General features: G+C 38.5%; 1 protein-coding gene across 9 annotated transcripts in view; it reads left to right on the top strand.

Moving 5' to 3' along the window:
• Positions 1 to 22,694, top strand: part of mark2b (MAP/microtubule affinity-regulating kinase 2b) — a 58,012-nt gene extending 35,318 nt beyond the window's left edge. For 2 of the 9 annotated variants that reach the window (XM_051113954.1, XM_051113955.1), the window contains exons 14-19: positions 115 to 203; positions 4,747 to 4,893; positions 10,124 to 10,387; positions 13,363 to 13,389; positions 17,056 to 17,094; positions 20,424 to 22,694. In XM_051113954.1, the coding sequence (XP_050969911.1) occupies positions 115 to 203; positions 4,747 to 4,893; positions 10,124 to 10,387; positions 13,363 to 13,389; positions 17,056 to 17,094; positions 20,424 to 20,859 (1,002 nt within the window). In that variant the 3' untranslated portion in view covers positions 20,860 to 22,694. Of the gene's footprint in view, positions 1 to 114; positions 204 to 4,746; positions 4,894 to 10,123; positions 10,388 to 13,362; positions 13,390 to 13,489; positions 14,556 to 17,055; positions 17,095 to 20,423 lie in introns of those variants that run through there. The other 7 variants (XM_051113956.1, XM_051113957.1, XM_051113960.1 and 4 more) reach the window with 7 other exon arrangements.
• The last annotated feature ends 1,073 nt before the right edge of the window (positions 22,695 to 23,767 follow it).

The raw sequence follows: 23,767 nt of genomic DNA, 5'->3' as shown, positions 1-23,767 counted from the left end.
ATTAACCAAATTTTATTAATTAAATGAAGTGCTTCTGTGCCGCCTTTGCTATATAAATTTGGCATTAGTTAACAATAATAACACTGATTTGCTCCTGTGTGTTTGTAATTTCAGAATAGTATCTTGTCCACGGGCACGAGCCGCAGCAGAAATTCCCCCGTTTCTGAGAGAGCTACTCTGGGAGTGCAAAACGGCAAGGACAGGTACATCCAAAGACATACACACTTGCTGAAAGATTGTAAATCTCAAAAAAGTACAGAAAAACACTTACCTTTCACAGGTATAACACACCTTTCTCTTACTCACTGACACGTTTACGAGCTAACAAATCCAGACACCAATTTTCTTTTTCACATTGCACACACAAACACAGTCTACTTCTATCTCCTGTCTCTATGCTGTTGGCCGTTACCTGCCATGGAGCCCGGACTAGCATGCTTTTGATCTCCAGAAAGGTCGAGTTGTGCCAGGTTGGCATGCTTCATCCTGGATTTCAGATGGATTAGTGACGCCTAGAGTGCCATCTCATTCAGACCCACACACTTAATTTAAACAGAAAAATGTCCACCACCAGAGTATACTTTTGAAAACCTTTTAGATGCTGTAATTGGTTAAATCCCAGTCACACATGCATGCATTAAAGCATCATCTAAACCCCATATAAACCTCCCGCGATCAGTCATCCTTCACTTCCTGTGCACCTCTAACCATTCATGCATCATAACTCCTCCCTTTCCAGCATTAACATTGCTGCTTACGCTGACATTCAACACACTACAGTTTCTTCACTATATCAATTATGCATAAGCATATGCATGAGATGTATTTTTAAAAATGGAGATAGAGCTTTCTGCGTACTGGAGTCTTGTTGCACAAAGATGATGTCTTCTGTTGTTGAATGGTGATCGTATGGTTATGAGACAAATATGCATGTACCTTGCAGTTTAAATATTGTTAATTGGTTGATCAACTGGGACAACACATCTGTGAGAATTTGAACTTTAAATGTGCACTTTTGCTCTGTCAGCAAGTGTCGATTCCAGTGCAGAAAGCCCTATACCATTAGGTAATAATGAAGGCTTGTTCAGACCAAGTCAAAAAAAACAAAAAAAAACAGGGATGATAAGATTTCAAAAGGATACAATGCATCTTTATAAACTCTTTTGTACGAAGCTCTGAATAACATGCTACATGGATTATTTGTTGTACCTTTATCATTATTATTATTGGTGTCTTTATTTGTTTATGGTCAACTTAAAATAAACTCTCAGAAGAAAAAGATTAGCTTTTAGGTTACGTGTCAGGAACTGACCTATCAGTGAACGGCGGAGTAAAATTTGATTTTGATAACAGAAGCTTGCAGTATTTGCAGAGCTACATAAATACACACAGAATAACAAAAAAAACACAGCACTAAAATACCACATACCACTGTCCTCTGGGACAGCATAAGGGTGAGTAAATGATGAGAGAATTTTTTTCTTTTGGGTGGAGTATCGCTTGAACTTGATGTCTGAACAAGCCTTTAACTGTTGTTATTAGAGCTGTGCTCTGCTACTGTGGTTTTCTATGGGTGTTTAAGTATATTATGATAACACTGATGAATGATGAAGACCCCATGAATTCAGATTACGCTTAATAGAATAACAACATCATCTGTTCCTAATATCAACTTTTGATTTGCAGTAGCAAGTAGCAAATCATGTGATGTATACCAAAGTCTATTTAAAAAAGGCCTGCGTTATGTCATGCCCCAGCTTCCTGTTAAAGTCACTAATGTTTCGACACAGGAAAGAAGGCTATTTCAGACGATTTCATGGGGTCTTTAAGATTTGTAACCTCTTGTCCTTTTAATGCTACTGCAGGTTTTGTTGATTTGCCTGTGTTTTCTCATATGCTTATCTGAAGGCATTCAGATGGTGTGTCGGGTTAAATATTCCCCACACATCCCTCTTTCTTTTCCATTTCTTTCTCTCTCCTGGATCATTTGTCTTTGAATGCTCAGTTTGTTTTTCTTCTGTCTGTGTTTTGAGTGTGTGTGACTTTGTGTGTCTTTGTTAGTGTATGTATAGCTTTAAATGGATTAGGGTGGCTTGTGATGGAAAAAAGCACCATTAACTCTGTTGTAAGGTTGCTGTAGTCGTCTGTAATAGGCTTAGCTTCTCTCTGCCACATAGCAAGGTGATAGCATGTTATTTCTCCACCACAAGCTCAACTAATCCCTGCATAGTGGCGTGTGTGTGCGTGCGTGAGTTTCTTTTGTGCTTTTCTGTGAAATCAGCACTCTGTTTGACCTCTCTCTCCCTCCCTCCATCTCCCCCTTTCTCTCTCCTGTACCATTCACCACTGTCTCTCACTTCAGATGCCTATCTGTCTGTCTGTCTGTCTATCTATCTATCTATCTATCTGTCTCTGTCTCTATCTATCTATCTATCTATCTATCTATCTGTCTCTGTCTGTCTATCTATCTGTCTATCTATCTGTCTATCTATCTGTCTATCTATCTGTCTATCTATCTATCTCTCTATCTATCTATCTATCTATCTATCTATCTATCTATCTATCTATCTATCTATCTATCTATCTATCCATCCATCCATCCATCCGTCTGTCTATCTATCTATCTATCTATCTATCTATCTATCTATCTATCTATCTATCTATCTATCTATCTATCTGTCTGTCTATCTATCTGTCTCTATCTGTCTATCTATCTATCTATCTATCTATCTATCTATCTATCTATCTATCTATCTATCCATCCATCCGTCTGTCTATCTATCCATCAGTCTGTCTCTATCTATCTATCTATCCATCTGTCTGTATATCTATCTGTCTCTGTCTGTCTATCTATCTATCTATCTATCTATCTATCTATCTATCTATCTATCTATCTATCTATCTATCCATCCATCCATCCGTCTGTCTGTCTATCTATCTATCCATCAATCTGTCTCTATCTATCTATCTATCTATCTATCTATCTATCTATCTATCTATCTATCTATCTATCTATCTATCTATCTATCTATCTATCAGTCTGTCTCTATCTATCTATCTATCTATCTATCTATCTGTCTGTATATCTATCTATCTATCTATCTATCTATCTATCCATCAGTCTGTCTCTATCTATCTATCTATCTATCTATCTATCTATCTATCTATCTATCTATCTATCCATCCATCCATCCATCCGTCTGTCTATCTATCTATCCATCTGTCTATCTGTCTATCTATCTATCTATCTATCTATCTATCTATCTATCTATCTATCTATCCATCCATCAATCTGTCTCTATCTATCTATCTATCTATCTATCTATCTATCTATCTATCTATCTATCTATCCATCAGTCTGTCTCTATCTATCTATCTATCTATCTGTCTGTATATCTATCTGTCTGTCTGTCTGTCTGTCTGTCTATCTATCTATCTATCTATCTATCCATCCATCCGTCTGTCTATCTATCTATCTATCCATCAATCTGTCTCTATCTATCTATCTGTCTATCTATCCATCTATCTGTCTGTCTGTCTATCTATCTATCTATCTATCTCTCCATCTATTCATCAATCTGTCTCTGTCTGTCTATCTATCATCTATCTGTGTCTGTCTGTCCGTCTGTCCAGCTATCTATCTATCTATCTGTCTGTCTGTCTGTCTGTCTCTTTGTCTATCTGTCTATCAGTTCCTTTATCTATTGCTCTGTCTGTTGGTTTGTTTATCTTTTTCTCTGTCCATCTGTCTGTCACTTTATCTGTCGTTCTAGCTGTTTGTTGCTCTGTCTTTATATCTGTCGCGATATTGTTTACTCCAGTTATCTATCGCTCTGTCTATTGCTCTGTCGCTATCGGTCTATCGATCTATCAGCCTATCTGTCAGTTCATCTATCTGTTGCTCCATCTCTTGGTTTATTCATCTGTCACTCTATCTATTGCTCTTTTTATTGCTATCTTTTGTTGTTAATCTGTTGCTCCAGCTTCCTATCTTGCTTTCTATTGCTCTTTCTATCTATCACTCTATCATCTGCTTATCACTCTATCTGATTATCGATTTGTTTGACGCTCTATCACTCTGTTGGTTCGTACATTTATCGCTCTATCCATCTATCTGTCACTTTATCTGTCACTCTAGCTGTTTGTTGCTCTATCTTTATACCCGTTGCTTTATTGTTTACTCTAGTCATCTATCGCTATTTCTATTGCTCTGTTGCTGTTCTGTTTATCTGTTGCTCCAGGTTTCTATCATGCTTTCTATTCATCTGTCTGTCTATCTGTCTATCTGTCTATCTGTCTGTCTGTCTGTCTATCCATCTATCCATCTATCTATTTTTTAAGGCCTGCCTATCTATCAGCCTATCTGTTGGTCTGTCTAACACTGCATTCTGTCAGTCTGTTGCTCAGTCTATAGCTGTTCCTCTATCACCCTGTCTATTGCTCTGTTTATCATTCTGTCCATAGCTATATCTTTCACTCTGTCATCTATCAATATGCTTATCTGTTGCTCTGTCCATATATCTATGTCTATCTATTGCCTGTTTGTTGATTTGTCTGTTTCTCTGTCTGTTGGTCTATACATTGCTCTGTCTGTCTTCATCATTCTTTCTAATGTGTGGCAAGTGTTTTTCTAATGGAATGCTTCTCCCTCCCTCCCTGCCTCCACACATACGCACACACTCGTGTTTATGTGTGTGTCGATTTGTGCGTGTGTGTACGGAGGGGCCGCTCTCTCTCTCCCCTCAGCCTGAGCACCCCCGGGTCCCGCGCCTCCACGGCCTCGGCCGGCGCCGTGCTCTCCTCATCCTCCTCTTCCTCACGCACCCGCCATCACAAGTCCCTCTCCACCTCCGCCCATCCCTGCCCCGCAGACCTGCACTCACACCGGCCCAGGCAAGTCCCCACACCGCCAAAGAGAAAACCCAACAGGAAACCAGTCATGTCAACTACTGAACACATATAGTAATGAAATCTGGGAACTGTAGCAAGTCTCAAGGGGTTTCTGCATTCTCAGAAGTCGTTTACTTGGCAGGGAAAGAGCTTGCAGGAAGTCAGGGGGTGACAAAAGTCTACACTGGGAGATGATTGTGCTACAAGACTAAAACAAGACACATTTTAATATCCCTTCTGAAAAGACCAGCACGGCTGGCCACCAGCATATGTTTTGACTTGTGGTCCACAGTATGTGATACTGTTGTGTCCAGGCTTCTTCACTAACAGGGGAAGGGATAGTTCAGCCAAAAATGAAATATAATAACTTACTCAGCCTTGTGTTGTTCCTAATCTATATGAACTACTTTGTTCTGTGGAACACAGAATATGATATTTTGAAAAATGTCATACAATGAAAGTGAATGAATCTCTTATCTTTTGGACCTCGCTGACTTGAATTGTATGTACAGAAACCGAAAAGTCATACAGGTTTAGAACAACATGAGGCTCACCCAGAAAAATCTCATTTTAAATGAACTACTTCTTTAAACCAGCAAGACTTTCTTGGTCAACCAGTTTCACTGCAAAAAAAAAGAAACATGCAGTGATGTCTGTCATATAGCAGCTTGGACCACAACACTGTTTTTTTCAGCAGGGATTTCAGGAAAAACAAGAAATGGTAATATTTGTTACAGCATGTCATGAGTGGTTGTTAAAATAGGATGTGAACAGCGATACCTGTCAGTGTTGCTGAATTTAACTAATGCTGCACAGACCCCACTTCACTTTACAGTTAATCGCTTTCCTCACGTTCATTTAAACGTTATTTCCTGTACTCTCTTGACAATCACTGATTGCACAAGACCACAAATAAAACCGCACATTCACACTAAACACGTCAGGAACACACCATCAATTGTAGCACTGCAGCTAAAGCAGCGTGGAGTGTGAATGGTTCAGATAGACTGTCGGTGCTGCTGAAAGTGAATGGCTGGTCTGTTGCATGCAGTGAGCTGAGCCTCTTCCGAGCGTGGTTGGGGACCATTGAGAGAAGGTACTGCTGCCCTGTTACATCGTCTCTCTCACTCCTTTGTGCTTCTTTGCCCCTTGTGCACTGTCTACCCTCTGGAGTGATATGTACCTCAGTGCAAGGGCCATATATTCAGATTTGTGAACTGTATATATGAATTAGTGAGTGAGGGGCCATGTACAGCACATAGTGTGGCTCATTTTGTCTCTCAAGGTCCTTTCACGTGACTCACGTCAGGACGCAAGGGTTAACTTCCACAAGTGCAAACATAGCATACAGGAAGGGAGATTTTACAAGGTTTCTTTAAGTTAACTGAAAATAGTGACAACACTGATGTAGCAATGGCAAGCTCTTAGGGTTTTTGCGTAAATGTAAATGTAGAAAGAAAAACAAGTTCATGAAACTGTCCCGGGACACTTTTAGCTGCCACTGGATCAATCCTTCTTATGATTTTGGCACAAAAACTGTGCACTAATCATTGGACGTGCTTTAAAATATCAGTGGCAAACTGAGCTTTTCAACAGTTTCCATGAGTGCAAGCTGGTGTCGATGGTAACACTGTGGTTTGATGTAGGGTTCGACCGATCATCTGTGCCGATATTAATCAATTTATGGTTTACGATTCGGTATCGTCATTTTCAAAACCGATTTGTTGATTAAAATTATGTAAAAGCATTTAAAGAAAGTTTTTGTAAGAGTCCTTGTTATTCCTAATTTTGACATTTAATTTTTACACCACACATATATCAGTTCAAAATATCATTTATCTGTCCACTTGATCTGTAATAATCAGTACAGATATCATCCCTGAAAAACAGACTCAGTTTTTAGCTGCCACTGGATCAATCCCTCTTATGATTTTGGTACAAAAACTGCCCAGTAATCATTGGACATGCTTTGAAAGGTCAGTGGCAAACCGATCTTTTGTGCATCCTGGTGTCGACGGTAACATAGTGGTTTGATGTAGGGTTCGACCGATTATCTGCGGCAATATTAAGCATTTTATGGTTTATGGTTCGGTATCAGTCAAAACCGATTTGCTGATAAAATAATTTAAAAATACTTAAAGGAAGTTTTTGTAATAGCCCTTGTTATTCTTAATTTTGACAATAATTTAAATTTTTACACCAGTCATGTATATTGTTTTAAAATATCGTTTTTCAGTCTACTTGATCTGTAATAATCGGTATTGGTCCTGAAAAACAGGTTCATGAAACTGCCTCAGGACTCTTTTAGCTTCCACTGGATTTAGTTCCTCTTATGATTTTGGAACGAAACTGCCCAGGAATCATTGGATGTGCTTTGAAAAGTCAGTGGCAAACTGAACTTTTCAAAAATTTGCCTGAGTGCATCCTGGTCTCGATGGTAACACTGTGATTTGATATAGGATTCGACCGATTTTTGGCGTCGATATAGCCGATAAGCTATATATATATATATATATATATATATATATAGCGTCGATAAGCTTTTTTATGGTTTATGGTTCAGTATCGGTCAAAACGGATTTGCCAAAAAAATGATTTAAAAACACTTACAAGAAGTTTTTGTAAGAGCCCTTGTTATTCTTAATTTTGACATTAGTTTAAATTTTTACACCAGATGGGTGCAACGGTTCAAAATATCTGTTATCGGTGTATGTGTATCGGTGTTTTGATCTGTAATAATTGGTATCGGCATCGGTCCTGAAAAACGGGTACATAAAACTGTTTCAAGACATTTTTATCTGCCACTAGATCAATCCCTCTTATGATTTTGGCACAAAAACTGCCCAGTAATCATTGGACGTGCTTGGAAAAGTCAGTGGCAAATTTGCAGGAAACCTGGTGTCAATGGTAACACTGTGGTTTGATGTAGTGCTCGACCAATTATCGGTGCCGATATTAAGCAGTTTATGGTTTGGTATAGGTCATTTTCAAAACCAGTTTGCCAATAAAATTATTTAGAAGCATTTAAAAAAAGTTTTTCTCAGAGTCCTTTGTATCCTTACTTTTGACATTAATTTTCATTTTGACACCATACATGCATATCGGTTCAACATATCGGTTTTCGGTCTACTTGATCTGTAATATTCTGTATCAGCATCGGCCCTGAAAAAGACATAACCCTAATTTGATGCTTTGCTGCCTAGAGGAACTTCAACTTGAGTCACGTGCAAGGGCCTTCACTTTGACACTTTGGAACTGTGTGGTTTGCCACTGTGAAAATCTCTGCTTCAAAAGAGAATATATATGAAATATGTAAATAATAGGCCTACTAGATGCACGTCCCATCATACACGTTTCATGTGTGTTCTGACATGCATCATAAGTGCAGATGTGTTTTCCCAGTGGCACGGGTTTGGTTCTTAAGCTCCTGCTCATATTTGCTAGAGTGAGTGCTCGTATGTTATTTTTACTTCTAAACTTCCAACTGTGTGCCGTATCTAACATACTACGGTGTTACCATGCTAAGGTGTTGTGTTTGTGTGTATTAGTTTGCACAGTCAGAGTTTCCCCAAATCTGCCCCTGAGTATTCTTGCTCCATGGTAAAGTGATAGAGTTGGACACTCTCCCAGTGACGTGCACAGTCATTCAGGCCCCTGGTTTAATCCACCCTGAAGTGTTAGTGATGACCTGCTGTGAACTTTTGTGTAAAGAGGGTTTGAGAAGGTCATTTTTAGCCAGTGTATTGAGGTCATACTTGGATCTGCAAAAGGTAAGTGATGGAGGTGCAGCCAAAAAATAAATGTAAAGAAAAGAAAAAGTCAATGGCATTGTAAATATTGATCCACAGTAACCAACTAATTTGTTTTGTTGTTAACTCAGAGTCAACATGAAATGATGCTTGCAACCCATTTTAGTTACATATTTTGATGCATTCAAAAATATTCAAAGATGGAATTGTCAATCAGGACTTGATTTTATCCATCATTTTATTATTTTATTTTTCAGTACCAGAATGTTTTCAGTAAAATAACATGCACAATAAGACAATTAATTTGAAAGTAAATGGGGTTGAATTTGATTTCATGTTGGCTGTAAAGAAAATCTTTCCAAGTCTTTCTAGAAGCAGACCAGTGTGTGTAACCTCGTCAAATCAGGAGCTATAAACATGTCCCTACATGAGACTATAATGTGGTGTCTGTGTATAGAGCAGATCACAGTTTGTTATTCCAAACACAGCTATGTTTCTAAGAAGGGTCCAGCACACTTCACTTCCTGGCTGAAGTGGATGGACAGTGTTTTGTGATCTAGCTTTGGCAGGTTCAGTTACCCAGAGTCATGTGACCTCGCTGGCTGCGTTTGTGCCAGTTGGCGACTGGTTCTGGCTAGGTTCTACTACACTGGATGGCACTTAAACAGATGTTGGCTTGGACCTGACATGGTTGGGTGAGATTTTCACAGACAGTGTGCAGAAAGGACAGCTATGGGGGAGGCGTTCTGCTTCACTGCACACGCTTAGTTGGACACACACTCATGCACACACACAAATTACAGTGAGCAAGTTTCTCAATATCACTGATCTGTGTGTGTGTGTGTGAGCTATGACAGATTAAAGGTCTATGCATTGGGCCAGAGATATGATGTCTGTGTTCTCTTCTTCTCTGCAGTTGACATATTTTATTATTTTGAGATTGCATAATACAAGTTGAGCACTGCAAGAGCCAGAACAAAGCTCCTGATACTTTAACCATTGGTTTACCATGATTTAAATATGTATTTTTGAAGGTAAACATGGTTTTTCATATTTACAGGTTAGGTTTGAAATCCATTATCTGCTATTCTTTCTGCAAACATTAGTGAAAATCAACCTTGCGTGTCCATATTTTATTTTACATTTTATTGAATTTGTAATTCATTTTGTAAAATGTATTTTATTTTTTGAAAGTTCTTAATTTTTTAGGATACTTATTTTACAGTGTCTTTGTTACAGTGTAAATTTTAAGTACTGAGTACTATTAATTAACAATGTGCTTACGCATATAATTATGCATAATTTTCTGTAACAATGCGTGGCAAAGACACTTTTATTTATATGATGTCCATTTGATTTAAATAGAAAACATTTAAAATGTAAAGTAAACATACATGTCTAAATGTTTTAATTTTGATACTGATCCTGCCATGTCCTCATCTTTATTTGTTTCCTTTTCTTTGGGGAAAATTGCTTTGTCACAGTGACCCCCCACAGAGAGCACCTGGCGCCTCCCCGTCAGCCCACAATATCAGCAGCGCAGCTGGGACGGATCGTACCAATTTCCCTAGAGGGGTGCCCACCCGCAACACCTTCCACCTCGGCCAGCAGCGGGGCGCACGGGACCAACAGGGTTCTCCTTACCACGGAGCCCCCGCCTCCCCTTCTCTCTCCCACGGCAACAGCCAACAACGACGACCCGCGGCTTCCGGCATCTTCAGCAAGTTCACCTCCAAGTTTGTGCGCAGGTGAGATGTTCAACGAGTGTTTGATAAATCGGTAGATTGACATGAAATCACTGATTTCAGGAGGTGTTAACAGCCCAAGAAGCCCAAATGTGGCCGAGCGTGGTGGTGTGAGGATGAGTGTGATGAATGCTGGGTATTTTGTCAGTTAAAGATAGATTAGGTGATGATGAAAAACAACAGAGAGAGACATGAAGACAAAGTGAACACATCAGCACATTCTCACACCTCCTGCTGAGATCATTTCATAGGTGTCTGTCCTTATATTCAGTTAGTATGCTGGTCCATCTGTGATCAAACAGCTTCACAAGTGGATTTGTCCTTGCAAAATGCCGGCACATGCAATCACATTGTTGAACAGACCACTGGGTATTGTCATAATTTCGCCTGCAAGGTCAGGCCTTCGTAAGGCAATCAAAGTGCTGTCAGTACCCATAATCCCAACACGAATCTCAGCTCATTTAAACACATGCAGATTTCTCATCAGTTTCATCATCTCTGTCTCCAAGTTCCAGCACACATATCTACCTTTTCCGCACCTCCGTGGCGACAGTATCCTTGGTAACAGCTGAGGTATTGCATTCCCCGGCTCTATAAATACTTGTGGAGGGGACACCTTGGCATCCACTCACTAGTGCCAGTTTACAAAAAACCTCACGGCTTATATATTGCTACATTTCTTAAAACTCAAGACTGCTAGATGAAAAATCTGTTAGCAGATACACTTTGAGGAACACCTACATGTTCAGGCTTTCATTTGTGTTCAGTCTCAGATTTCAAAAGGAAAGATGACATTTTCTATTTTGTCCGTGTGTATCTATGTTTGTTTTTGTGTCCTTTTCTGTGTACGTTCAAACCAGTTTGGGAATGGTTAGACATGGACAAGATTTGTGCATTTTAATAATGAATGTAAACATCCTTTCTTAAAGGGATAGTTCACCTAAAAATGAAAATTCTGTCATTAATTTGTCATCCTCACGTCTGTAAGACCTTCATCTTCAGAACACAAATTTAGATATTTTTTGATGAAATCCAAGAGCTTTCTGACCCTGCATAGACGGCAACGCAACTGACACGTTCAAGGGCCGGAACCATTTGACATGAGTGGTTCAACCATAATTGTATGAAGCTACGAGAATACTTTTTGTGCACAAAGAAAATGCAGAAGAGAAGAAATTGTTGAATTAAAGTCATTATTTTTGTTTTCTTTGTGTACAAAAAATATTCTCGTAGCTTCAAAAATTTTGGTTGAACCACTGATGTCACACTGACTATTTTAAAGATGTCTTTGCTACCTTTCTGGGCCTTGGTAGACCATGGTAGTACCGTCGTTGACTATCATAAGATATTTCATCAAAAATATTTTAATTTGTATTCCGATGAACGAAGGTCTTACAGATTTGGAACGACATGAGGGTGAGTAATTAAAGACAGAATTTTCATTTTTGGGTGAACTATCCCTTTAAGGTCAACATGAAATGGCATTCGCAACCAATTTTACTTCAGTAATATGCCATTTTTCTAAATTAAACTAAATATTACAATTTGGATAATGAAAAATAGGCATTGCATGCCAAAATGGGGCCAGGCCTGAATGTAAGCTCAATGGTAATGCCTCTGTTTCAGATTTACTGTTGAGTATATATAATATCTGCAGATTTTATTATGATACTGTTCAAACGTTTGGGGTCATTAAGATTCCTGAGCAGCAAATCATCATATTAGAATGATTTCTGAATGATCATTTGACACTGAAGACTCAGCTTTGCCATCATAAATAAATTAGATTTTAAAATATATTACAATAGAAAACAGTTATTTTAAATTGTATTTAATATTTCACAATATTACTGTTTTTACTGTTGTAAAACTGCCGCCTTGATGAGCACAAAAGACTTCTTTCAAAAACAATAAAAATTTTACCATCCTTAAACTTTTGAACGGTAGTGAACAGTAGTAAAATGCCCTGAAATTGCTGTTTTAACAATTGACCCTTGGTCAAAAAACCCGCCCTCCTTAGTTACTGTTGCTATGTCTGACAAACAGTGCCACTGTCACACTACACATCACGTTTTCTCTGAAAAATACATCGTGGAGCAGAGGAAACTGACAAAGTGCTGACAGACCAGACAGAAGATTACTTATGCTATGAAACACGGTCTCAGCTTTCAAACTGTAATGTGTTGTGACAGATCACTGTGGATCGAACGTCTTTTCATATTTACTTAAAGCCCGAAATAAGCACGAATGAACTTCCGCGGAAAGACGTCAATACACACAATTTGTCAAGTTGAAGTCTGCCGAAGTTAATCTACTCTTCTGTCTAAATTTCGTCGTTATGATTGGTCGATGTTATGATTGGTCAGATCGCCTGTCAATAAACTCTTTGCCGAGGGTCAGTTGGCTACATTTATTTATTTGTAAGACTGCATTATCTACAACAGTATGTCTGAAACAATAACTACTGGCTGTTGGTTAACATTATTTTTACCACTTGAGAGGCCTAGGCCAGTCATTAATGCTAGTCATTTCAGAGGTGGAGCTAGATGACGAAGACTTTTAAAAAAAAAATTCTTTAGTGTAATTTGCAATGATTAACTGTGCGCAGTTGCTGAATTTCTAGTCTTACTGTGACATGAATTAAATAAAAAATTGGGTCAGTTTTGATTTCATGTTGGCTTTAACAATACTTCAGATTAGGCGGTTTAACTCTGCTTAGTTTGTGTAAGCATTCCAGCCCTTTTAAGAGTGTTAATAATTGACTTAATAGTTTAATTGCATGCAGTGACCCAGATTACTAATGTTATTTGTTCATTCTGTAGTTTAAAGAGTTAACCCATCAAATAACCCCAGACTGATTGTTGCTGTGTTCAGGGCAACCCCGACCACTTTGACATTTTCCTTTTTTTTTTTTGCAATTTACATATATACATTTCTTTTCTTTTTTTCTTCTTTTTTCTTTTACTTTTGTTTTGTAGAAATCTGTCATTCAGATTCCCCAGAAGGTAGGCAACGATGACCATAACACCCCCCCCCCTTTTTTTAAGGCTTGTTTTGACCTACCTTTTAATTTCTCTTTCCTTGTTCCTTGTCTACATCCCTCAGTGTGTTCTGTGATTGGCCTTTTTTTTCCTGGTTGATTATTTTGTGTGCAGTGTCATGACCAGCACTAACGACCAACCCTAAAAACCTAAACACACCACCGTCCTTAACTTTCCACAGTAACACCCAGCGCCTTTCCTCCCCGTCTCCATCCTTTTATTTCCCCTCCCTGTCAGTTTACCTGGTGATCTCACCTGTGTGTCCCAGATTCTGTGTGTCTCTGCCTGCTCGAGTAACACAGGGCTTTGATAACAGGACCTGATGTCAAAATTAAGACGGCTAATAGGATATGGTGTCATGGAAAAAAAAAGGGTTACTTGCATACACTATTGTTCAAAAGTTTCGGGTCAATATGTTTTTTTTTTAACAAGGATGCATAAAATTGATCAATTGTGATATATTTGTGATCTTACAAAAGATTTCTGTTTTAAATAAATGCTGCTTATTTTAACTCTCTATTCATCAAATGACCTTGTAAAAAATAAAAATAAAAACAAAAAAACCACAGTTGTCATAAAAAAATATTAAGCAGCACTACATATTTCTTAAGCACCAAATCATGTTAGATTGATTTCTAAAGCATCATGTTAAACTGAAGACTGAAGTAATGGCTGCTGAAAATTATTTTTGGCTTTGCCATCACAGGAATTTACATTTTAAAATATATTCTAATAGAAAACATTGTAACAACATTCCACAATATGACTGTTTACTGCATTTTTGCAGTCTTGGTGAGCATAAGAGACTTTTGAACAGCAGTGTATATCGCAGTTGTTTTGGCACAGGTTGTTTACACCTTGTCTTCCTCATTTTGGTTCATAGAGGAAGTCATTGCTTGAATAGCAGAGCGAAAAATGGGAAACAAAATACTGTTAGCAAGTATTATTAGTTACGATCACGTAAATGTCATTTCTAGTATGTATGTCGTTATGCTAAAGGCAATTTGCCATTGTAAAGATAATAAATGTTAATGTTAGCATTCTCTGAGCTGGAAATATAAAAGGAAAAAGTTTAAAAGGTTAGTTCACCCGAAAATGAAAATTCTGTCATTAATTACTCAACCTCATGTTGTTCCAAACCCGCAAGGCCTTCATTCATCTTCGGAACACAAGTTAAGACATTTTTGATGAAATCCGAGAGCTTTGTGAACCCTGCACCGTTGCAATCATACTGACATGTTCAAGGCCCAGAAAGGTAGTAAGAACATTGATTAAATTGTCCATGTGACATCAGAGGTTCAACCTTAATTTTATGAAGCTACATGCATCGTGGTACTCTCTTGTTGAATAAAGTTACTGTTTTTGTTTTCTTTGCACACAAAAAGTATTCTTCAGGGTTTCCGCGGCCCTTAAAAAGTCTTTCAAAGTCTTAAATTTAGTTGTACCAAATTTAGGGCCATAAAAAGTCTTCAATTGTGCAAGAAAGTCTTAATTATGATTTCAAGAGATCTGCGATAATATCGTAATTGTTGTTTAAAAGATGTGCGCTTTGACATTGAGTATATCGCAAAAAGCAAACAAAACACACCTACAGAGTACACACATACATGACGTGATGAAGCCTATCAAGTTAAGTCAAACTAGTGGTGTGAACTGACCACACAGACTATGAAGAATATTAAAAAATTCCGTCAGCTGTCCACGGTAGTCCTTAAAATACCACCCCAATCGATAAAATCCCAGAAAATATCAAGATATCGCACACCACTAATTTGTTATTTAATTAATATAGTAATTTTTTGATAAATTGATATAATAATAATACTGTGGACTTAAAGGCTAAAATGTGAAGTTTATCATTTTATAAAACTTTTTGTTGTTGTGTCTGAACTGTAAATTGTGCTTTTTACAGTAATTTTACAGTTTAATATGTTACTGTAGACATTGCCCTACCCCGCTCATATGTTATTAATTTTATTTGTGCAGGTCTTAAAAAGTCTTAAATTAGAGCTTAAAAATCCTGCAGAAACCCTGTTGTAGCTTCATAATATTACGATTGAACCACTGATGTCACATGGACTATTTTAACAATGTCCTTACTACTTTTCTGGGCCTTGAACATGTCAGATGCGTTGCTGTCTATGCAGGGTCAGAAAGCTCTCGGATTTCATCAAGAAGATCTTAATGTTTTCCGAAGATTAACAAAGGTCTTACGGGTTTGGAACGACATTAGGTTGAGCAATTCATGACGGAATTTTCATTTTGGGGTGAACTGTCCCTTTAAGGATGACAAAAACTGATGGATAAAGAATGATTATCTTGTGCACAACGTCTTCAGAAGTGTTTCCTCTCTCTCTGTTTTTCACTTGCTCATTAACAATGACAACAGCTACAGAAGCTGAGACCAGCCAGCTGTCAGGCTTTGTCCTGCTTAAAAACCTAAATCCAAACTTTCCCCATCGCACTTCTCTCTCTCTTTCTCTCTCTCCCTGTTATGCGGCATTGTCGGAATCTGTTTGACTGATGACTCACTCACACGCGGGCACCTGGTGAATGGACGTCACCATCTGTCTGAAGTCACTAACCACTTGGGCCACTGGCACAAAAACACGGAGTTTGAATTAACAGACATTTTCTTCCACTGACATGATAATGTTGATAACCTGTCCATAGTTTAGTAGCTAAAGTGATGCGAGGTGCATATATCATTTTAGAGACCAACAGAGGGCGCAAGCGAGAAGTTTATTAAAGGAACTGTGTCTTTGCGCCCTCTGGTGGTCAAATCTGAAACCTGTATTTTGTGATTCATGCCTGTCAGTGACCAATTGTTCTTTGCAGGATTCATCAAATAGACTGGTTAATGTTTCTCCCAGTGCTTTAAACAACACAAATGTTGCTTTGCTTGTTTTTTAACCATTTGTCATGATACGCTAACAAAGCCCTGAGCTGTTTCTTTCATTGTGTGTCTCTGTCTGTCCACGTGGTTTGTTTCTGTCCTCTGTGTGGTGTTTTCTGACTCTTAGCAGAAGGGCTCTGACAGTATTGTCAGTTTGCTAAGGGCTGTTTGTGTGTCTGGTGGCGTGTTCGGGATGCTTGTGTGCTCGGCCAGACAGACTATAGGGGCAGGTGACTGTTAGATGTGAGTAGTTACCATGGTGATGGGGCTCTGTAGAATCCTTCAGAGCATCTTGGACAGACCTGCATCATTCCACCCCACTTCATGTTACTGAAGCAGTCTGTCTGATTCATCTGTTCATTGGCATTACACATGCACAATTCCAGTTGCATACAGTAGATCAGCTTAGTAACTGTGAGTTTGCTTTTTTTGTGTGAAAAAAAATAATACATCAAAGCAATTTCACACAGGATACTATGCTGTTGTACTGAATGTCTGTCATCACTATTGTGATTGTGTTGTGGGCAGGAGGCTGCAGGCGATACACTGCATAAAACTAGTTTGATAATAGGAATGAACAAGTGAATCAGTGGAATGTAGTGGATCTGGAGGTGTAAATGATTTCATAACCTCACGTGGCGCTGGACAGTCCAGTCCTCCCCCTTCCTGAACACTATACTGAATGAGTTAATCTAGAACTCAGACTAAGACTAAACTCTTGAATTTTTTCCGAGGAGCCCCTATGAGGGAGAGGTTCGAGAGGAGGGTATCAGGTGAGAACAAAACATAAGGATTTCTTCATCAGACCTAATCAGTAGATCTTTAGGAGGTGTAATTGGGCAGCAAAGGGGCTTTTAAATGGTTGATCATTTGTTTTGAACAAATATTAGTGGTTACCCAGTGGGATTTAATTGGAGGATTAATTGCAATGTGTGGATGATTGTGTGTGTGGGAGTACCTGGGATGTGGTTTGATTTTTAGTTGATTTGTAATTTGTTTCCTAAGTTTGTGTTTACAATGAATCAATTTCAGATTACTGCCCGTCTCTCTGTTTCTACATGGCAAACACATGCACAGTTGAAAGTTTTCTGCTTCTGTTATCAGACTAAGGACCGCTACTCCTCAATTCCGACTCGCACTTTGTCTCAGACACTTAGACACCATGAACAGGAACTAAATATATATATATAGTATTGTATTAAGGTCAAATATTGCAAATAATACCAATGGAATGCTGCCTTCAAGTCATATGATTATATTTATGAGTTCGGGATCCATAGACACCACCATAATAATATAACTACAGGTGTGTTTTTTCCCCAATTTAGTTTGTAGGCATTTTGGCTACTGCAGATGAAGAATAGTAATGAAGTTGCCAGAAAATACTGTTTTACATAAAAGCAAATCAGTTTTGAAATACATACACTACTGTTCAAAAATTTGCAGTCAGTAAGTCAGAAATATGGTAAAAACAGGAAAAAGTTTTTCAAAAATGGTGAAAACCGTAATATGGTGAAATATTACAATTTCTTATCAATGTAAAACTGTTGTGTTGCTTATTTTTTCAGGATTTTTAATGGGTTTAATAAGTTTAAGACCCCAAACCTTTTGAATGGCAGTGTAGATTGTATTTTTTATTTTTCATTTTGTTGTTTCATTTGATTATGAAATTGCCCAATGCATAATTTTTACCAACTAAAATAACATTGCAGCATTCCCAGCAAGACTTGAAGGTAGCTTAAAGGGGTACCCCGGTTGTTAAGACTTGTATGTGGAAAAAGAAAAAAATCCATCTTGTTTTATACATATTTTGGACTATAGGGAGTGCCATTATTTCAACTCTAAATACACATCTCTAAAAATAAAATACTGATACAATGCCACATTGTGCAGCTTTCGGTTGTAAATTCCAGTCGGAGGGCATTGAGAGAAGCGGTGTCTTCACTGCTTTCCTAGCAATAAGAAGAGCAGAAAAGAATTGGAAGATGCCTGTGGATGAATAAAACTTCCTAAAGAACCGCGTCTTTGTTCTCTCTGCTTTAGCCCTGATGCCTTTGAGGCTTTTACTAGACCACTGCTTACAAACAGCAGAGACAAGAAAAGCTAGATGCCAGGATGTAAACCAGGGTTCATACAAGGTGCTTAAAGTAAAGCTTGAAGTACTTGAATGTGACTTTGAAATATAATGCCTGGAAAACCCTTGAAAATAGCAATATTCCTGAAGAGGTACTTGAATAGTGCTTGAATTATTAAAAGACAAAGTATCTATTAAGTGTTTAATGTTGCATGCAATTCACACAATTCAAAAATCAATATTCTTTTTTCGCTTGTTTCAGTTAATGTCACAAAACTAGCGAGCTAAGCCAGTAGTAGTACTGAAAATGTCGTGTAAACATGGCTGAAGACGCGAAAAGAGAAACAGATGAACTGAATAATTTGAGTCACTGGATCCGCTCTAGTTGACTTCAATAATTCATTTTAAGCGATTCATTAGCAAAAGCCAGATTACATTAAAAGAGCCATTCATTTTTGAGTTTTGATATCACTTGTAATCATTTTAAAAAGCATGTATAGTGATAAATGTGAAATGGAACTTTTCAAAATTCCGAATCAGTTAAACCAGTGCGTCGCAAAATGAATCGTACCGTGAATCATTTGATTTAGATCCGAACAGGTTCATAAATCATTTCATGAATTGAATGATTCAAATCATATGAGTTGCTATATGAGATTTGAAGTCCTGATCCAAGTCAACTGATTTGTGATCCGGCATTTAGAGTCCTGATCTGAAATGATGGTTCGTAAATCAGTTATTCAGATCGGGACTTCGGAGCATGGATTGCAAATTTGATTTAGAACAGAACTTTGGAGCAGGTTTGTGAATCTTTTGCTTTAGATTGGAAACCTAGGAGCGCGGAGCGCGAATCATTCGATTCAGTTCGAGACTTCAGAGCGCATATGGCTAATCATTTGGTTTATATCAGGCTTTTGGAACCGTTTATTATACACCAATACAAATCCCTTAAGAAAATTAACTTTATTTTTGCCATTTTATTTTATTATTATATTTTTATTTATATATTTTTTTAATGTGATAAGTGAGATCTCTGTTTGAAGACCTTGAAAATCAAGAAAGTAGTGCTTGAAGTCCTTTAAAGTCCTGGAATTTCACTTTTACAGTATTTGCCGACGCTTGTCATGTTGTCACTGATTTCACTCGATATCCAGGGGTGTTTAGACTCCTTGTGGGGAAAAATCGAAAATCAAAAAAATCAATCGAAAAATAGCAACAGGTAACAGCAGTAGCTCAAAGAGTGCAACCATTTCACGTCATCAAAATAATGACACCCCCCATAGCCCAAAATATGTACAAAACAATGTCGATTTTTAAAATAACTTAAATCTTTTATGGGTTTTCTACTACATATTTCAGTAAGAGACATCTATGTTATATTAAGCCATACAAGTCTTAATACCCGGAGTTCCCTTTAAGCATTCTTGATTTTGACTACCAGACTGACTGTTGAATTACCCATCTGACCCTAATTCTGCTTTTGTCACTGAGCAACATTAAGTCATTTGAACAAACCAAATCATATTTAGTCTTCTTATGAGTGGGAGAATTAGAGCTTCTTAAAGGCTCAACGTGAAACTAACAGGCTCAGACTTCCCTCAACTGTCATACTCACTCAAGATTTAATAAAACATCCAATTTCTACTAAGGTGCGACTTCACATCCTTAGCAGGGCAGATACAAGAACGCCTAAATGAAAGGTGTTCACTTGAAGCAGAAGCCTTTCACTGTTCCATGTGTTTGCACCACATCAATTTGCACACAGTTGCATGCATACTTTCCTCTGCAACGTTTCCAGTTGTTTATTGCCGTATGTCTCTCTCCAACCATGTCCACTGCCTCATCCTTTCTCTCTCTTTCTTCAACACCATCAATTTCCCTCTTCATTTGTCTCAACGATTTCTCACTTTTCTCCCACGCACTTTCTTTGTTCTCTGGCTCCTTCCTTTCTGTCCTCGTTCACCCCCTACCAACATTCTCTCAACCTCCCCCACCTCCATCCTTCTCTCTCCATCCCTGTCTCTCCAGATCTATGCTCAGCAGCGCAGAGAAGTCGGAGAAGACCAGCGTAGGCCCGGAAGACGACAACAAAGACTCCTCCTCCTCCCCTGGAGGTGGGACTCCTCCGGCGGCTCCCGTGTCCTCGCTTAAAGACCAGGCGAAGCCTCGCTCGCTCCGCTTCACCTGGAGCATGAAGACCACGTCTTCCATGGAGCCCGGTGAGATGATGAAGGAGATTCGGAAGGTCCTCGACGCCAACAGCTGCGAGTACGAGCTGCGCGAGCGCTACATGCTGCTGTGCATGGCCGGCAGCCCCGCCCGCGACGACTTCGTCCAATGGGAGATGGAGGTGTGCAAGCTGCCCCGCCTCTCGCTCAACGGCGTGCGCTTCAAGAGGATATCCGGGACGTCTATTGCCTTCAAAAACATCGCCTCCAAAATCGCCAACGAGCTGAAACTGTGAGAGGAGTGCAAGTGAAAAAGTAGCATATTAAAGAGTCTCTGAACAGGGATGAGTGAGGATCGTATTGCTCAAACACAACCTGCTGGTATGGGTAGGTACAGAGAGAGATATAAGATCAGATTCATACAAACGGGGGGAAAAATATAGCACACTGGCCCATCATTCCTGCTCACTAAGGAGTTCTGGAAGCGTAAACTCTGCAGGTTCTTGGTTCATCGTCCTGAATATGTTCAATTCAGAAAGGCGACAAGTCGCGACATGGTTTGTTTCTGCTGAAAATTTGAACTCATTTTGGTCTCTCGCACACAAACGCACCTATTGCCTATTGAAACAGAGCTTAAGACGCCAAACTTGAAAGAGGGGTAGCCATTGACTTGAGACCCTAAAGTATTCACAGGGTGGAGGTGGGCAGTTTAGGAGGTTTGTGCCCCCTTCAGAGAGACACACAATCTCTCTCTCTCTGTTTATTTCTTCCTCTTATTCTATCAACAGGGTTACGCCTCACCGTTGTTCAGTAAGGGCCAGAACTTGATCAATACTGAGAGGACTGTAAATTCTGGTTAAGGTGATTTTAATTCTTAATCGGCTGGGTTTAGATTTGCTGCACTGGAATGGGTGAATTTCTGTTGCCTTTTTATTTTCTTATAGAAATTAAATGTGTTTAATTGTTGTATTTACCAATGATTATGTTTTAATATTATTCCTAGGAAAAACAAATTCTTTCTTTTTTTATTTGTGGTCTCGTGTTATTGATCGTGCTATGCCTTTGTATAAAGAATGTCTGAAAAAGCACCACATGACTCCCACTGAACCTTTCACACTCTCGCCCCACTTCGTCACAAAGGATTATGGGGCAGCAAGTACTCTTCTCACACTTAAACAACGAAAAAAGTCACTGGAAAAGACATTTAAGGACTCAATCCATGCAACTAATCATTCCCATGCCATTTTCGTGAATAAGGAACTGATGTCGAGCTCTTCTTCTCTGCAACCTTTTGTGATTCAAGCCGAGAACTTTCCACCTGCGGGTGGCTTTTTGGCGTTACGCGTTTGATGGTACACTCTTTATGAAAACGTGTCGTGATTGAATGTGTATGTGTGTGTGTGAGAGATGATGGAGTGTCATATCTGAATAACCAAAAGGCTTGCTTAGTTTCATATCCAATGCAGAGACTATTAATACGTAGCCTTGAGACAACAAGTACCTGCCATGAAGAGTCAGATATTGGCGTTCTGTTGATTCCAATATTTTGTTGGCATTATCATTTTAACTAATGAAATCAGTTTGGAGGCCATCCTCGCACAAGCAGACGGGAACCAACCTGCATAAAAGAGAGAGCAAAAAGGTACACTGACTAAGGTGTGTTTCCATCCATTTCTGCTGAGCTGTACATGCTTGCATGCATCCTCTATTTGACATCGGGTGCACCGTCACCTCTGTTGTTGTGTAAAGAGGAAGGGGGTTGGGATCAGATCTCCTTAAAAAGTCTGTCACCAGTTTTGGGGGACAACTGTGCACATGTGTGTTTTATATCTTCATAGAAAATAATGATTATCTTTTTTTTTTTTTTCGTCATGTACTTTGCTGTTCTCACAAATGATCATTTGTTCAAGGTGCTGGGGATCCAATTATCTTAAGTATTGTTTATTTTTCTTCAGGGTTGATTATTTTTATTCACACACAGTTTTTCGTTGCTGTAATTTTATTATTTGTGTCAGACCCTTTTGCTGTTGGGTTAGGGGGTTCGCATAGAAATACACCAAATGTTTTTTTTTTTTTCTTTTTGTGCAAAGATGATTATGATCAATGATAGTAATAAAACAATTAAATTCAAGCTGACTGTATTAAAACTGATGTAGTATGTTCTGAGGTTTAATATTGCTATTTGTGGCATCTCTGAAGGTATGTTTGATTTTTGAGCTAAGCTCTTGATATAGTAATAGTGTCCTAACTAGGTGCCGCAAGATAAATCTTAAAATATATGTGACCCTGGACCATAAAACCAGTTGTATAGCACGGGTATATTTGTAGCAATAGCCAAAAACACATTGTATTGCCAAAAATCATTAGGATAATAAAGATCATGTTATACCATCACCATATATGTGACCCTGGACCACAAAACCAGTCACAAAGATCAATTTTTTTAAAACTGAGATTTATACATAATCTGCAAGCTGAATAAATAAGCTTTGCATTGATGTATGGTTTGTTAGAATATGCTGAGATACAACTATTTGAAAATCTGGAATTTGTTCAATTCAGAAAGGCGACAAGTCGCGACATGGTTTGTTTCTGCTGAAAATTTGAACTCATTTTGGTCTCTCGCACACAAACGCACCTATTGCCTATTGAAACAGATCTTAAGACGCCAAACTTGAAAGAGGGGTAGCCATTGACTTGAGACCCTAAAGTATTCACAGGGTGGAGGTGGGCAGTTTAGGAGGTTTGTCCCCCCTTCAGAGAGACACACAATCTCTCTCTGTTTATTTCTTCCTCTTATTCTATCAACAGGGTTACGCCTCACCGTTGTTCAGTAAGGGCCAGAACTTGATCAATACTGAGAGGACTGTAAATTCTGGTTAAGGTGATTTTAATTCTTAATCGGCTGGGTTTAGATTTGCTGCACTGGAATGGGTGATATTTGTAGCAATAGCCAAAAACACATTGTATTGCCAAAAATCATTAGGATAACAAAGATCATGTTATACCATCAGCATATATGTGACCCTGGACCACAAAACCAGTCACAAAGATCAATTTTTTTAAAACTGAGATTTATACATAATCTGCAAGCTGAATAAATAAGCTTTGCATTGATGTATGGTTTGTTAGAATATGCTGAGATACAACTATTTGAAAATCTGGAATTTGAGGGTGCAAAAAAATCAAAATATTTAGGAAATC

This window comes from Labeo rohita, chromosome 7 (genome assembly GCF_022985175.1).
Source record: "Labeo rohita strain BAU-BD-2019 chromosome 7, IGBB_LRoh.1.0, whole genome shotgun sequence".
NCBI classification, from domain to species: domain Eukaryota; kingdom Metazoa; phylum Chordata; class Actinopteri; order Cypriniformes; family Cyprinidae; genus Labeo; species Labeo rohita.
Note: the sequence above shows the minus strand (reverse complement) of the source record. Positions and strands in the feature narration are given on the sequence as shown.